Below are 15,770 nucleotides of genomic sequence, written 5' to 3'. Positions count from 1 at the left end.
GAGTGTTTAGTTCAACTTATAAGCTATTTGAATCATGTAAAGATATTTGACGGAAGTGTTTGATAAATATTAAGGAACGTATAAAATTCAAAAATAAAATATTTTAAAGAATGAAGGTTTTCCCACTTATTTTTAAAAAGCTCTTTAGGTATAGTTATATTAATTAGAAAATAAGAAATTACATCAACATCCCCTCAAATTAAGCTTAATTACACAAATACACCATATTCTTTATATAATTACAGGTACACCCCTTAAGTGGGTGTTAGTACAATGTACTTGGGGGATGTTTGTGTAAGAATAAGAGGTGTACTTGTAATTATAACTACAACCTCGAGAAATGTACTTAAAAATTTTTATAAAAGACATGAGATGTTTCTGTAATTAAATCTAATCTAAAAAATTTTCAATATAATTTACCCTAAAAATTTCATTACTAAGTGTTATAAATTTATCATCTTATGTAATTGAAAGTTTATTTCTAAAATACAAAAAAAATCTATATCTTATAATTTTTAAGTATGTTTTATAATTCTAAAATAAACTATCCAAACACCCGTTGCCTCTTCCAATAAATTCCGTGTAACTCTTTTAACTCCTATTTCACATATCATTCTTTCACTCCACTTACTAGTTGGACCGTTAGTCTCTAATGAAGCTTTTTTTTTTTTTTTTTTTTTTTGTCAAATCTCTATATTAGTGCTTTATCTTTATTTTTTTATATCATTTTAGTCCCTCATTTTTTAATGCATCTTAATCTTTTAAGTATATCTCATATGGTCCTTGACCGTTAAGTAATAACAGAACCGTGATGAAAGTGGATGGAATACTCCACCATGAGGAGTAAAATAAGAAATAATTTTCAATTTGTCAATAATTAAAAAATATCATATAATCTAATAATATTATATTTTATAGCTAAAGCCAAAATATAAATATTAATAAAATAACTACAGATTCAGAAAAAAAAAATATTTAACAATGAGTTTCTCAGTGAAAAATAAACACATTATAATCAATGTGAAAAAAAAGTCAACTGACTAAAATAAAGATAAAGAATACGTTGATTGAGATTCATACGTATTCTTTTTGGTATATTTTAAGGGATAAAACATATTAATTACATTTGATTTTTTTTTCCTTTTCTGAATGTTTGGTTGTTGAATATTTATATTTTTGTGTGGTTATAAAAAATAACATTATTGAAGTACACAATATATTTTAATAATTGACAAATTATTAGAGTAACGAGCTCTTTTAATTTTACTCCTCACTAGTGGAACATTTCATCCATTTTAATTAAATTCATCAACATTTAACGTTCAAGGACCATAGTGAGATCTATTTAAAAAATTATGAACTATTACAGTGCATTTAAACGATAAGGGACTAAAGTTGGACAAAGAGTGAAGATGAGGAACTATTAAGGCGCATTTTAGAGATTAGGAACAAATGAAGAGATTTGACCTTTTTTTTTTAACTATTTAAAATTAAACTGATTTAAGTCAAAAGTCATAAATAACTTTTATCAACTTCTCCAATTTATTAATAAAATCATAAATATTAAGTTGTTCTTTACAAACATTCAAACTTCAATTTTTTCCACTTGTAACTTTATTTCCAGAGATTTTTAATTTTTACCATTACTTTAACTCATAACTTTTTCTACATCTTATTCCCACTATAAAAGAAGTAATTGTATATATATCTATACTATTATATTAAGTCCAAACCCCCTCAAGTATAATTTTAAAAGCTCTGCCACTATTAGCATACATTGCGTCGCATCCGCCCGGTATAAAATATAGAAAGAGATGCAATATTTGATTTTATGCACGTGAATTTTGCCATTACGTACATACTACATCGGTGAGAGATACGGCTTGCATATACAGATAAGATGCCTGAGCTGTGTGATTAGCACAGTTCTCCATCATCTATCCAGAACCCGTTGAAATTGTGTGAAAAGAGATGCTAAAAGTGTTTGAGAGCGAGTGGGAATTATCACAAATTGATTCAAATTCTGTGAAACGAAAGTTTCGCATTTCTCAACAACTACAATAACCTAGAGAATAACTTGATACATCAAAAAAGATGAGAGAAACAATGAAAAGCTACCAAATCTAGGTATGATGAGTTAATCTAGACATTTGAACGCATTTCTTCAGAAAAATCTCAAAGATTGCAGTAATAATGTACAAATTTTTCAGAGGGGTAAAGAGAAGAGGAAGGAAGCGAGAGGAAACAACTAGGACCGCGCGCGCTTGAGAGTTTCTGCATATTCTCATGTACAATCAATTATTCCACAAAGTACAAGCATCTTGAAGAAAATATAAACACCAAAACCTAACCGATCTATACTTCTCTAGGTCACGAAAGATCGTAAAACAGAGAAACAACTGCACAACCGATATTGACAACATCAAAAGATCTACCTCCAGCCGGCGGTGAAGTGGGGGTTGATGAAGCGGGAAACGGCGGAGCGGAGGTGCGGGTAGACGCTGAGGATGTAGTAAACGGCGTCGCGGAGGAGAACGTCCAGCTTTTCAACGAACAGATTGAGGCTGCGCAGTGGCGGGAAGTAAAGAGTGAGCGGCGCCGCCGAGAAAGCCACGGTGAAGAAGAGCTGTAGCATCGAGTTTTCCTATATGTTTTCCCGAAAAAATAATATTGGATTGGGTCTGAGAGCATTTGAATATAGAGGCAGTATATATACTCACAGATGGAGACTAAAGTCGTGGGTGCGACTGCAGAAATTGAGGGCACCCAACAATTTCATTTGCTTTCTTTTTCAATCTTCAGATAAACATGTTTCTTTTTTCATTTTGTACCCGCAGCCGTCTCATGCACACCTATATACTAAATAATTTTTTATATTTTATAATATATTATAAATAAAAATAAAATATATAAATTAATAAATTATATTTAAAAATATAAAAATTATTGATATAATAAAAAAATTAATATAATAATATTAAAATAACGTGCTGTTACTTTTGTAAAAAAAAATATAATTAATTTTTAATATTATTTAATTAAAAATATAATTGTTATATTTAAAAATTAGTGTGACGATGCCATTAATCCCTATTTGTGAATGTAAATTGTGTTTTTGTAATATATAAGTGTAGAATAAACTTTCAAGTAGAAATAAATTTTTATATTCAAAATAAATTAACATTTTTTCTTTATAACAACGTTAATCTATCTACATTGTTTATTATGGCTCCAATTTTTTTTTTTTAAAGTGAAAAGGATGGACTATTATTTTTTAAATAAATCAATTATAATCATCAATAAAATATTTATATGTAACAACAATCGATAATATATCAATCATATATTAATTATCAATATCATATAATTATATTTAATCAATAATTACTATTAAAATAGAAGGGTGCATACTATCGTAATATAATAACATCTCATACGTTGAGAATTAGAACCTATAATTTTAAAATTATGGGACTTTAACTTTGCCAATTCAGCTAAACTTCAGATTCCGGACCTTAAGAGTAAGTAATTTTGAAAGGCAAAATGCAAAATGACGAAAATCCTCTCATGAACCCGGCCCAAGTACAGTACTTCACGTTTGGGCCCATATTTCGGCCCACTGAGTGGTTAATATAAATATTTGCAGAAGATGTACTATTCAACAACATTATTTCCTATGCTTATTGAAAATTAAAATTGAAATTGGCAAACACAAAATTTTTATTTAAACCAGTTGTGATTGTACACAATCAATAACGTACAGATGTCTCATGGGGATTGATCACTCAATGATATGATAAATGTAAAGAATAATCACATCGCTTTTTTTTTTTAGGTTTGCTGTAATTATACGTAAATTTTTCTATGGTCTCCTAACGTTTGTTTTTGTTCAATAAATTTGAAAAATGTTGAAATCAGTAAAAAAAAAGTTAACTTATAAACCAAAGTATCTTTATAAATGTGAAGATGCACTTTCTCACATGCATTAGCGTGTGAAGATATAAGGATAGTTATGTCAAAAAAGATACGTTTGACTTGTAATAAGTCAATCAAGGGTAAATATGATTTTTCATTCGAAATTTTTGCTAACATTAATAAATTTTATGAATATTAACTAACGAATAAATCTACTTATTGGATAGCAACAGACCATAAAAATACTAAATATAGTTTTTTAAATCATAAAAAATCTACTATTAATTAAATTATGTGACTTTGAAAAGCTCCAATATATAAGTGGCAAGCAATGAGTGTAAGACATGACATGTTTCTTGTTTAGTACATGTCATTATAAGACAACATCACAAATCTTGACCACCCACCTTGTTGGTAATTGCCAAAATATGAGTGAATCCAAGTAACAATATAAAAAATTATTACTATTTATTTTTATTATGTCTTCTTAATAACTTTCATAATATTATTAGCACAAGGGTTCTTCAAAAATATATAATAACTACTCATAGTGGTAACATAACTGTATTTAAAATTATCACTATAAATAATTAATAGCGCGTATAGTGGATAAGTTAACAATAAGTGTCCACATAAACTTGAGTCATTCTGATTTGTTCGGTGTGTTATTTTGTATGTGATGTTGGACGAATTGTGATGTGATGAAAAATCCTTTTTTATAAGCATGAGCAAGTTTTGACTTGCAGCTTGTGCTCGTTTTTTTTTTTTTGGTAAAGTAAATTTCATAAATGAGAGAAAAAATTGGTACAATAGTGCTCAGGAGCTCGATTCTCCCTCGACAGGCCAAGGGATACGCCACAATCTATAGAGTGCACTTGTGCTAACAGATCTAGGTAAGTCAATGCTAAGAATACGTAATCTGACATCCTCTACAATAAATCTCGCTAAAATAATGGGGGTTCTCTCAATGTGCTTGAATCGTCTCAAATTGTGTTTCCTCCAAATGTGGTAAACACATGATCCAAGTAGCGCGCGATTAGCCATGCTAACGATGTGCTTTCCACTCCATTTCTGAGTGGCCCATTAGATATACATCTGCCACTCCCTATTAGACCATAGAAAACGAACCACACGATGGACGACAGTGAGGCAGCACCAGCTATATTGGCAGTGCAAAAATAAGTGCAAATGTGTCTCTATATAGTCCTCGTTACATAGGACACATCCTCCCAAGTGTGATAACCATTGCTTGTCAGTTGTGGGCAGCCATTCTAGGATGGCGAGCCAGAGTACAAACATATGGCGTGGTATTTTAAGAGAGCACGAAAGTAGTGAAGACCAGCCTACTTTCGGACCCGACGGACCAGCTTGTACTCGTTTTTATTGGGTCTGAATTTCATAGACTTTGATATGAATTAGTCTCCTACGAACCCCTTTAAATATGTTTCAGCCCAATTCAACAAACCCAAAATAAAAATATTTTTATATTTTATCTTGAATCCATCCATTAAAGTGCACAAAACCCAAATTTAATATGTACATTTATGCGAATTTATTTTGAACATATTTTCAAAACTTAAATTTAATATGAACTTTAATTTGCAATGAAATTATGAGTAAAATTATTTTGAGTTTTTAATTGATAATTTATGCGATACCAACAACAATAGATATAATTATTGCTATAATTATTGTTCTGAGTAATTATTGTACACGTGTCACAAAATCTTTTGGTGCAAGTATGTCGGAATTTATTATTTCAAATATTTCTAAGGGAAACATCTTAAAAACCTGGGTTTGGTTAGGTTAATTGAATTAATAAATTTATAACAATAAATTTCGCAACAGTAATAACAAACTTTTTAGATTTATTTAGATAATTTAAAAATTTTCTATTATGATTTTAAACTATATTTATCGAATGCCGATGAATTTTAAATTCTTTCAATGCCGAGTAATTTCCTTCAAATCAAAATTCATCAATCCAAATATAATCTTAGGTTAGGTAATTCATTTACCATAGCATTTGAATTAATTTATATAGAAAACTTGGTGGTCGACTTAAAATTGATCAAATCAAAATTAATTATATCACAAATATTATCAAACTCGTCATGTGATAGATCATTCTCTCTGAACCGAGCATTAATCATAATATACTCATTTGTATAATTAATTTAAGAATAAATTACAACTGCCTCCCTAAGATTTAATATAATTATATATATCCCTCTATTGTTTAAAGAATAACAAATATTCTCCTAATTTTTGATGAAATTATGTAATCCTTGAAAGAGGTATGAAATTATCAATTTTGCCCTTACTGTATTTTTTTCAAAGAGAAAATAATAAAATAAAATTAGACGGGATGAAATGGAAAGATTTTAAAAAATTATCCACTTAAAAAAATTAAAAAATTATAATTCATAATACTCAAAGGAATTTTGATCAGTTCAACTTAAAAAATGACGAAAATCTAACAGATTGTGTTAATTATCAGACAATCGTTAAAATAAAAAAATATTAATAATTTTTTAAATAACAAAAATATATTTTTAATTATGTTATTTACCCTTAATTTAGATTTGCCAAGTGTAGGTGGCTTTTTTGCCATTCACCATATGGATTTTATCACCATCTTTAGTAATTCCATATATTTAAAAATAAAGTATGGACAAACTTTTTACAGAAAAACAGTAATTCTTAATTTAGGTCATGAATAATAATTGTTTATGTACATGCCCCTCTACCCCCTCCCCCCCCCCCCCCCAACTAGTCTTTTTCCTATTGTCCTAGTGATGTTAGTTAATCACTAAAAATGTGAAAGAGACTTGACATATTAGTCTCAAATGCTTAAAAAATAAAATTTTCTTGAAATCACATCCCATGCATTATCTATTTTAGTTCACATTATTTTGGCTTTTGGGGTGGGGGGGTGGGCCCCAGCTTCTTCCAATTAAATTAAATTACATACAATACAACATACCTATCACACCGTAAATATTACTACTCAAATATACCAATCATATAACAAATATAATCCATAGACCATGCGATCAACTTCAAATCAATCGAACCCAATCCGGACCAGAATACTTAAAAATATGTGTATATGAAAATAGAACAAAAAGAATAGAATAAAGAAGAAGATAAATAACTTTGAGGGTAAAAGGCAAATTTAGCTTTTATTAAAATCTCAAGTTGATGAAGAACAATTGATTTTATGCTGAAATGAATCATCATCATGATATAAAAATGGGCACCATCAAAGAGTATATATGCCAAAGAGTTTGATCATCATCATCATCATCCCTTGCAAAGTAAGATTCATAATTCTCTTTGCATTAAAAGTTTCTCCTCATGGGCATCTCATCGCAATAAAAGTTTTCCCAAAATCCATCAACGCTCGATAGTCAAAATCCAACTTTTTGGATATGGGAAATCTACTGATGGCTCAGATTCCCTCCCATCAATTCTTCATTTATCCAAAAAAAATACCAAGAAATAGGTAGAAGATCAAGAAATTCTAGTTCAAATCAGATTTTTGACAAGACCTATATTGGGTCTTATCATATGACAAGTACATCACACTGATGTGTAGCTTAAAAAGAGTGACTAAACACACACGATACATACGATGCGAATGTGATGCAGTTAAAAACTTTCCTTACAAGAATAGCACCAAAAGCAAACAAAACGAGAAGGGCATTCAAGAAAGCGACCGATGCACTAGGAGAAATTAAGAATTTGGCATAAAGAATGAAATCCCACAAATAAAGAGATATTGAAAAAACAATCGTAGAGTTATCTTCGTGTTACCTCAGTTGTCGGACATTTCCTTACCTTATCCTAGAAAGAACATTATTCCAAGAGAAAGAACCTTAACAAAAATCAACTAACTAACCGGGCCGTCATCAATCTTCTCATTCAAATTATGGACACGCGTAATAACATATACTACCAAACCTAAATGGCTAGAATCAAGATTTCATGCATGCATGCTCCAAAACAAAATATGAAGGCACAAGTTCGTAAAATCATGCTCGCTAGATAAAGGAACTAACAAGAAATGCAAATGTGGGAGAGCAGGGAAAATATAGTATGTATTAGTTATTCAGAAAATAGTTACCTAAAACCGAGCCTGTTCTTCAAACGAGCCGGTGATTACTCATTCTTTGAGATTTCTTGTTTAAAGAATGAATCAAAAATAGCAAAAATTAGTGTTTCTTCAGATATTTCTGAAGCTCATTCTTTCTTCACCATATTACCTTCCTTTCTAAGAGGTTACTACAACTTAAAGCTGGTGTACTTTACCAAAAATCCCAGGTTAACCAGAGCTAAAAGCTTAGAAGAAAGTATTCCGATTCACTTAGCCATCATTTGATCAAGCTGTAATCTCTCAAGCCATGCACCCAAAACGGACTGATCAACTTGGTCAAACAGGAAATCTGATTTCTCACCCTCACCAGACGATGTGCTGGCACCTGCAGTGCCAGAAATACGAGAAGCATATTTCTCCTTCATATCCTGTGGAGATTCTTTGAAGAGAGACTGAACCCATGATAAGTCCGGCTCCTCCACATTGTTGAGAAGGTCAAAGGATGAAGCTCTCTTCAGCTTACCAAAATCGTCGGTATTGATGGCCCAGTCTGGCGTCTCATTAGGGTTTTCCCACTTCGACCAAGTCTCTTCCAACGAGGCAACAGCAGATGCAGCAGTAGATCCAAGACCACGGGAGCTGAGACTCTGACACTGCTGGTGCTGCTTTTCACGTTGGCCTATCATCGACATCCTAGCACTCATTGGCGAGATCGGCTCCAGGCCACGAGGTGACATTCTCCCAGGTGATGGAAGCCCAAAAGGGCCCTGCATCAGAGAGTGATCAACGTTTCTAGGTGAAAAAGTGGTTTTGATTGGAGATAACATGGTTTGTTGCTGGAATTGATTAAGGACCGCTGACTTGTGCTGGGGTGAGAAAACAGCTGACGACAATGCTTGATCAGAATATCTAGGAGAAGAGCTCTCTGCACAAAAGATATCCTCCAGATTTGAGGGAGTTAGGGTTTTCGGACGAGCAGAACGACTCAACATATTGGTACTAATACTTGGATATGACAGCTCATTCAAAAGCTGCTGCTGCTGCACATCAATTTCTGCAAATAAACTCAAGTCATCGGGAGGGATATCCCTTGCATTCAGAGACGAACGCAAGCGACTCGACTGGAGGTTGCTTCCTGGTAGATGCAATGGTGGAACATTTTGCTGAGGTGGCCAACCCATGTTAGAAATGCTGTTGTTAGATGGAGAGATGGGTGGAGTGAAAGGAGATGGAGACATCATAGGGACTGTAGAAGGTGAGCCAGGTAAAAGGCTCATGGCTGCAGCAAAGTCCATGGCATTAACAGCAGAGGTGCTTGAGCGAGGTGAGGGAACAGCGGAACCGGTAGAGACATAGAGGGGTCGGAGTTCTTCTTGTGCGTGAGCAAAGAAACAAACTCTTCTATTACAACTTGTACCGTCTTTGCACAGTCGGGTCCTATATTGAGCAGGGTGGAGCCAGCACTCGAAAACCCCATGAGCATACTCACACAGATCCCCTCTTCGACAAGCTCCTTTGCGGAAATCTGGACATGGTACACAGCTGTAATGGTACTTCCTCGGATCCCTTCTTCGAGCATTTTCACCCGGGTGAACGAATGGACACTCAGTCCAATCGTGCGAATAGGCACGAGAGCAGGGTCGGACCTTAAACGAAAACATTCTGAACTCATCTGTAGAGTAGATGCTGTTCTTGATGTCAGGCAAAGATGGGTCAATAGGGTACTCTTTCTTCTCTGGTGCAGGTGAAACAGGAACATCACTTAATCTGGTAAGGTTTGGAGAAGGTCCAGACTCTGAAGGGGAACCCGGAGATCCATTTCTAGGAGACGGAGAAAGTGGAGGGGAGTTTGCATTTGAAGTGCCAATAGATACTCCCGAGTTTTGCTCTTCCTGAAACGAAGCGTCCATTTTGAGCATCATTTCGAGGGAATATTTCATCCCTTGAAACTTCGGTGACACAATGATAACATCTACAGGGCGACAACCATTGACATCAGTAAGATTCGGATCCGCACCTGCAGCCAAAAGCAGTTTCACAACATCTACAGCATTTAGTGATCCCCCTGATGCAGCACAGTGAAGTGCAGTGTTTCCATCAGAACCACAGGACCGATTCACGTCAACTTCAGGTAAAGAAATAATATGTTTCAGAACATCAATGCTGCCATAAGTGGCAGCCACCATCAAGGGAGTCCTATGCTGTAGAACCATTTGATTTGAGCCCTTTTGTCGTCCATACCACAGTCCAATCACATCCACGCTCAACGGTTCCCGATCAACATACTTTTGAAAGCCTTCTAGATCATTGTTGGCAGCAAGTTCAAGCAAGCTGGCAAAAGCATCTCTATTTTCAACATTCGAAAGATTAACATTCATGATTACAGCTTCTCTTCTATTATCAAGGGAAACGATCCAGCTTGATTAATTCCGAGCTCTAGTCAATCCAATCTGTGAATCCCTCATTTCTGAAATCTACCTGGAAGCCAAAAAGTAAACAAGAAATCTTTATTATGACCACAAAACAACAAAAACAGCAAGAATAGATTGAAAAATGAACAAAAACAGACTTGTTAAGTCAAAAAGGCTGATAATAATGATCAGAAATTTATGACTCAAGGTGAAGATGCTTATCTATAGCACACAACAAAACAACTAAATTTTATTCTTTTCTAGATTGAGAAAGATAATAGATTTTCTTGATTGATAAGGGACTGAGGCTGAATCAGCCCTAGCCAATCTTTCAATACCCTTAAAATGTAAATACAACAAAAATGTTTGCCATATTAGAAAATTGAATAATTGTAGTATGAGAATCAAGACAATGACAGATGCTCATCAATCTATAAGAGAAAATATCATGCACTCATCTTCTAAAAATCAACAAGTTCATTATCTTTTTTGGCATCAAATTTGTGAATATAAAACATTATGCCCCTCAGTTGTAACACACACACACACACATATATATATATATATATATAAGCAATACAATTTTTTTCCCAAAAAGAAATTATAATTCAAAGATTGACATAAATTCAACAATTTACCCTCCATACTGAAAACTGTGAAGAATATCACAACAAAAGAAAGAAAAATAGAAACTATCATTCAATTCTCCCCAAACCCCAAACCAAGAAAAGAAAAAAAAAATTGAAGGAGAAAAAAAAAGAGTAAAAGAACAACACTCAGTATCATGCATGCCATAAATTCAAACTCCAAAACCCACACTCACCGTCAAATTCGCAAACAAATAACAGGCAAAGAAAAAAAAAACAAAATACCAAGAAAGATCGAAAATTTGCAAGCATCGGACTACATGCACCAGTACTTTCAACATAATTACACAGCCCGTTCTCCGCATAATCAAGAAATCCCAGATAATCAACACTTGAAAAGGGAAAAATCTCATACCATTTCAAAAAAGTAAAAAGAAAAAAAAACGAGCGAGCCCACCAACAGCAACAGCAGCAGTTCCGTTCTTGAATATATGTATATACACTTGTAATTAATGGTGGGTCAAGATGGAGGGGTTTCACTTATAGGGGTATGTTGTATTTACAGATCTAGAGAGAAAAAGTTAGTGAGAGAGAAAGACTGAGAAAGTTTGCAATTGCAAGAACAGAGCTTCTTCTCCTTCTCCTTCTTCCCCTTGTCTCTTTTTTCTTCGCCATTTCCTATGTTATGTTTCGGTTTTACTCTCTCTCTCTCTCTCTCCTATGCAGACTAAATTCAGCACTGCTTTGTCATAATTCGGAAATTTATATTTTTCTTACATGAAATAAATTCTACACTCACTCTCTTTTGCTTTTTATATTCTCATTTATATATTTTAATAAAAAGTTGGTGGAGAAATATTACAACAATTGTATTTATATATATAAATATATTTATGATCACCTGCATCCTAGTCTACTCTTTCTCAATGGAGCACCAATCAAATGATTCTTTTTCCCCAATTTTTATTTCGGCTACTTCGGCTCAATATTTTGTGCCAATCTTAATATTTTTGGTTTTATTAATTAAAAAATAAGTTCACATTTAATTTCATATTATGGAGGAAAACACTTTTTTACTTATTCATAGAGAAAAATTGAAAACAATATAATTGAGTAATCAAAAATGATAATTTTGAATGAAATCGTAAAATATGATGTTTTTGTCAATTAAATTGTTTTTTTTTTTTGTGCTTAAATTTCCTGAGTAGAACACTAATCTAAATGCTAGGAAAGTGCCATCAACTGGTGCGCATTTGAAAGCGACTCAACTGTAGGTTTGCTTTTATTTACACGTATTCTTTTTCTAGAAATACTCTGTATTTTTTGTTAAATTATAGACATAAAAAAATACTATAATTTTAAATTTTAAAATAAATTCTCACTGAAAATTCTTAGTTTACATTGTAGAATTATTTAAAGGTTAATATGTAAATAATTTTAAACTGCATTTATGTTCAGTATTCTCTCACAACTTATAACCCTATTTGAAATCGAAATGATCATTTCTTGAAAATCTGAATTAGGGTTTCTTAATCAGCACGTGCATGAGTATAATACGATGCAGAAGTTAAATGAAAAAAAAATATCCGCAACCCTAAATTGGTATTTTCTCTCACAAAAGCTTAAGTATTCACTTTGTCGAACACTATTTATGATATAGCGCATAGTGCGGTTACTTAATCGTCAAGTAATTATATGACATTTCACCCAACACATTTTGAATCGTTTTACTGCTTAATATTTAAAATATATATATATATATATCAGGGTATAAAAAATATTAAATTACATTAAACAATATATATTTAAATATTAAAAAAATAAATTATAATAAATATTTCAAAATGGTCTTTTTTTCCCCTATATAGTCAACATTCTTATCCTTTGAAGATCAACTTGATCATCACCTGAAAAAGCAAAACACAAAAAAGAAAGGGAAGTAGGACTTGGAAAGTAGTTTCACATTTTCTTCCTCCTTTGTCAATAGGAGAATGACACGAAGTACTTGCGGTGGTCCGGCGTAGCACTCTAAAACTACTTCTCCGAATGCACCGTGTTTGGAGACCGTCTGAGAAGGTGAAAAGGCTCATGGTGATTGAATACGGGAAGAGAGGAGAAGCCGACTGGTCGAACCGGTAGCCAGCAGGTGAGGACTAAAGCGGAATGAAATGTAGGTTTGGGTTCCGCGAATCAGCGCCGCGGACTTCAGGCACGAGTCAATTCTGGTTAAACATAAGGTCAAATCGAAAACGGAAAAAGGGAGAACCAAAAGAAAAAAAATAAAATAGAAAAAAAAAGGCAATTAAATTTAGAAATTGGAATAAATACTTTCTTGTATATATTCAGTAATTATTGGGGTCCAAGAAAAATAGTTTAATAATTGAAAATAATATTCGATAAGGATAAGTTTTTGGATGAGAATTATTTCAAAAGTTGGCTTTATTTTTCACAATTAGGGAAATAATAATTTCAGTTTCTCTTTCACAGTTTATAATTACAAGAAAATAATAATATCAAAAATAAATTATAAAGTGATAATATAAAAAATTTATATATATATTTTAAAACAAAAGAAACTTAGATTATATTAATAGAATCACGAGATATAATATTCTTCTTTCAATAAAGGACTTATAATTGAAAAACTTAATAGTTAAGAAAAAAATAAGGAAATTACAATGGGGTCCTTGAAATTTATCGTAATTATAAAGGGTTAAATGCAATTTTTATCCCGTTGTGATATATGAAATTAGCAAATAAACTCATATGAAAAAAAAAATTAACAAATTATCCCCTTGTACTTCGAAAAATGAAGCAAATTACCTCATATAAACGGATTAGTACGGGGTAATTTGCTTTGTTTTTTAAAACACAGGTGGTAATTTGCTATTATATTTTTTACATAGTTTTTTTTTGCTCATTTCTCATACCACATGAGGGTAAATTGCATTTTAACCCTAATTATAAATGTCTTCTCTTCGTTTGAAAAATTACAAATATCTTTGAGAATTAAAGATCGTTATCCCATTACGATAGCTCATTATAGAAGGTATTAATATATTAAATAATTATTAATTTTAAAAAAGTATTTATAATTTTAAGACAACGATATTTGAAATTATTGCAAAAATCAGGAATAAGATGTTGTAATTTAACAAGAAAAGAAATTAAAGTTTATGATGGTGAGGTAAGTTGGGTGGTGATTTTATGGATCCATAGTTGGTATTGAGAGAGTGTAGAACTTAATAAATGCATTGTCTTTTTCATTAATGACCTGCTCCATCAATCTTTATTATTGAGATTAGGGTTAATTAATAATTAATTATTTTAATTACCCAAAGTAAACTTTGAACTTTGAGGAAAGTAATGTTATCTCCAAAGCTTAATCATATTTGATGTAAAAATTGTACCTTCATAATTAACGGGTTGTGAGTTCGAACTTCATAAAATTAACGTGTAATGTGAATTTTTATAATCAGACAAGTATGAGAAATTTGTTGTTGCGGTGTTACAAACAGTCAATTGTGAGTGAGAAACGAATTTTTTTTTTATATTAGTGTAGATAATTTTTTATTTTCTTTTAATGTACTTGATGAGTGTCGAATTAATAAAAAATATTAACCTACTATAACTTGTAAAAGTAGTGAGTATGGCCGAATTCACAGAGATTGGTTTAAATTAATTCCTTCGAAAAAAATATAAAAATAAATGAAGGGGGTTTTTGTTTAAAGTCTAAATAGAGAAAATAAAATAAAGAAGAGAAATAAATATGAGAAGAAAGATTTTCAGTTAAGACAGTATCATGCTTGATTCGTTGTTGATTTTTGATGTAAACATAACAATCATTCATAATAGATATATTGATTATGGTCATTGGTACACCATAACGACCTCACATTCTTTACTTAGTTAGTTAAGGAATGTCGGTTAACTAATTCTCCAATCAGTAAATAATACTGAAAATATTCTCAAAATTTAATTTACCAACAATATTAATAACCAGAAAAACTCAATTCTAACTAGGGGTAGCAAATGGGTGGGTCGGATCCAAATAGATTGGGGTTAATTTTTTTTTATTATTAAAAAATAATAAATTATTAAATATCATTTAAATAAATTATATAATATAAATATAACTTGTCGCGAATGTCGAATAAAAATTAAATTGATCAAGTCATGGATTGCGTTGGAACCATGGGTTTCCACCCATATTGCCACCCCTAATTCTAACTAATAAATTACTACGAGGAACTATTTAAATTAGACTGTGCATTCTCCATAACATAATTGACCACTACAACCACTAATTATTGAACTAAACAAAGAATTGTGGATGTACAAGTTCAATTGGCTAGACAAATATTCTTGAGAATGAATAACAATACATTCGTAAATCAGATTTTTTATAATAAAAGCACAAAAAACAACACAAATGCTCATATAAATAAAAGTATTAAATACAAATTAGATAAAAAAAATTAGCCTAACAAACTCACAAGAGAACACATCATAGGAAAAGAGAGAATGTTATAACATCAAGTCTTTCTGGTATTTAATGTTTTATCTTGTCTGAAATTTTTTATGTATTGTAATTAATTTTTAAAATATTCTGAATAATTTAACAAACTGTATCATATATATACATTTATTTTTAACCCTTCCCAAAAAAATAAAAAAAAATGTCTGAATCGTTGATTTTATACCCCCCCCCCCCCCATTTTTAGTGGGACACATAGTACAAAGTGAAAAATGTTGGGA

At 31.8% G+C, this 15,770-nt stretch overlaps 1 protein-coding gene across 1 annotated transcript; it reads right to left on the bottom strand.

Moving 5' to 3' along the window:
• Nucleotides 1-7,998: 7,998 nt before the first annotated feature.
• Nucleotides 7,999-11,794, bottom strand: LOC105162535 (zinc finger CCCH domain-containing protein 30). Its single transcript, XM_011080584.3, has 2 exons — nucleotides 11,428-11,794; nucleotides 7,999-10,492 (listed from the first exon to the last, which is right to left on the bottom strand). The coding sequence occupies exon 2, from the start codon at nucleotides 10,390-10,392 to the stop codon at nucleotides 8,281-8,283; it is 2,112 nt and encodes a 703-aa protein (XP_011078886.2). The 5' UTR covers nucleotides 10,393-10,492; nucleotides 11,428-11,794; the 3' UTR covers nucleotides 7,999-8,280.
• Between the last annotated feature and the right edge of the window lie 3,976 nt (nucleotides 11,795-15,770).

The sequence above is a fragment of the Sesamum indicum genome, linkage group LG5, assembly GCF_026168435.1.
Source record: "Sesamum indicum cultivar Baizhima isolate 11 linkage group LG5, ASM2616843v1, whole genome shotgun sequence".
NCBI classification, from domain to species: domain Eukaryota; kingdom Viridiplantae; phylum Streptophyta; class Magnoliopsida; order Lamiales; family Pedaliaceae; genus Sesamum; species Sesamum indicum.
The sequence above is the reverse complement of the archived record's forward strand: the minus strand, read 5'-3'. Positions and strand labels throughout refer to the sequence as shown.

Excerpts from the sequence above, each read along its gene's own strand:
- LOC105162535 (XM_011080584.3), bottom strand. The coding sequence starts at position 10,392 with ATGAATGTTAATCTTTCGAATGTTGAAAATAGAGATGCTTTTGCCAGC.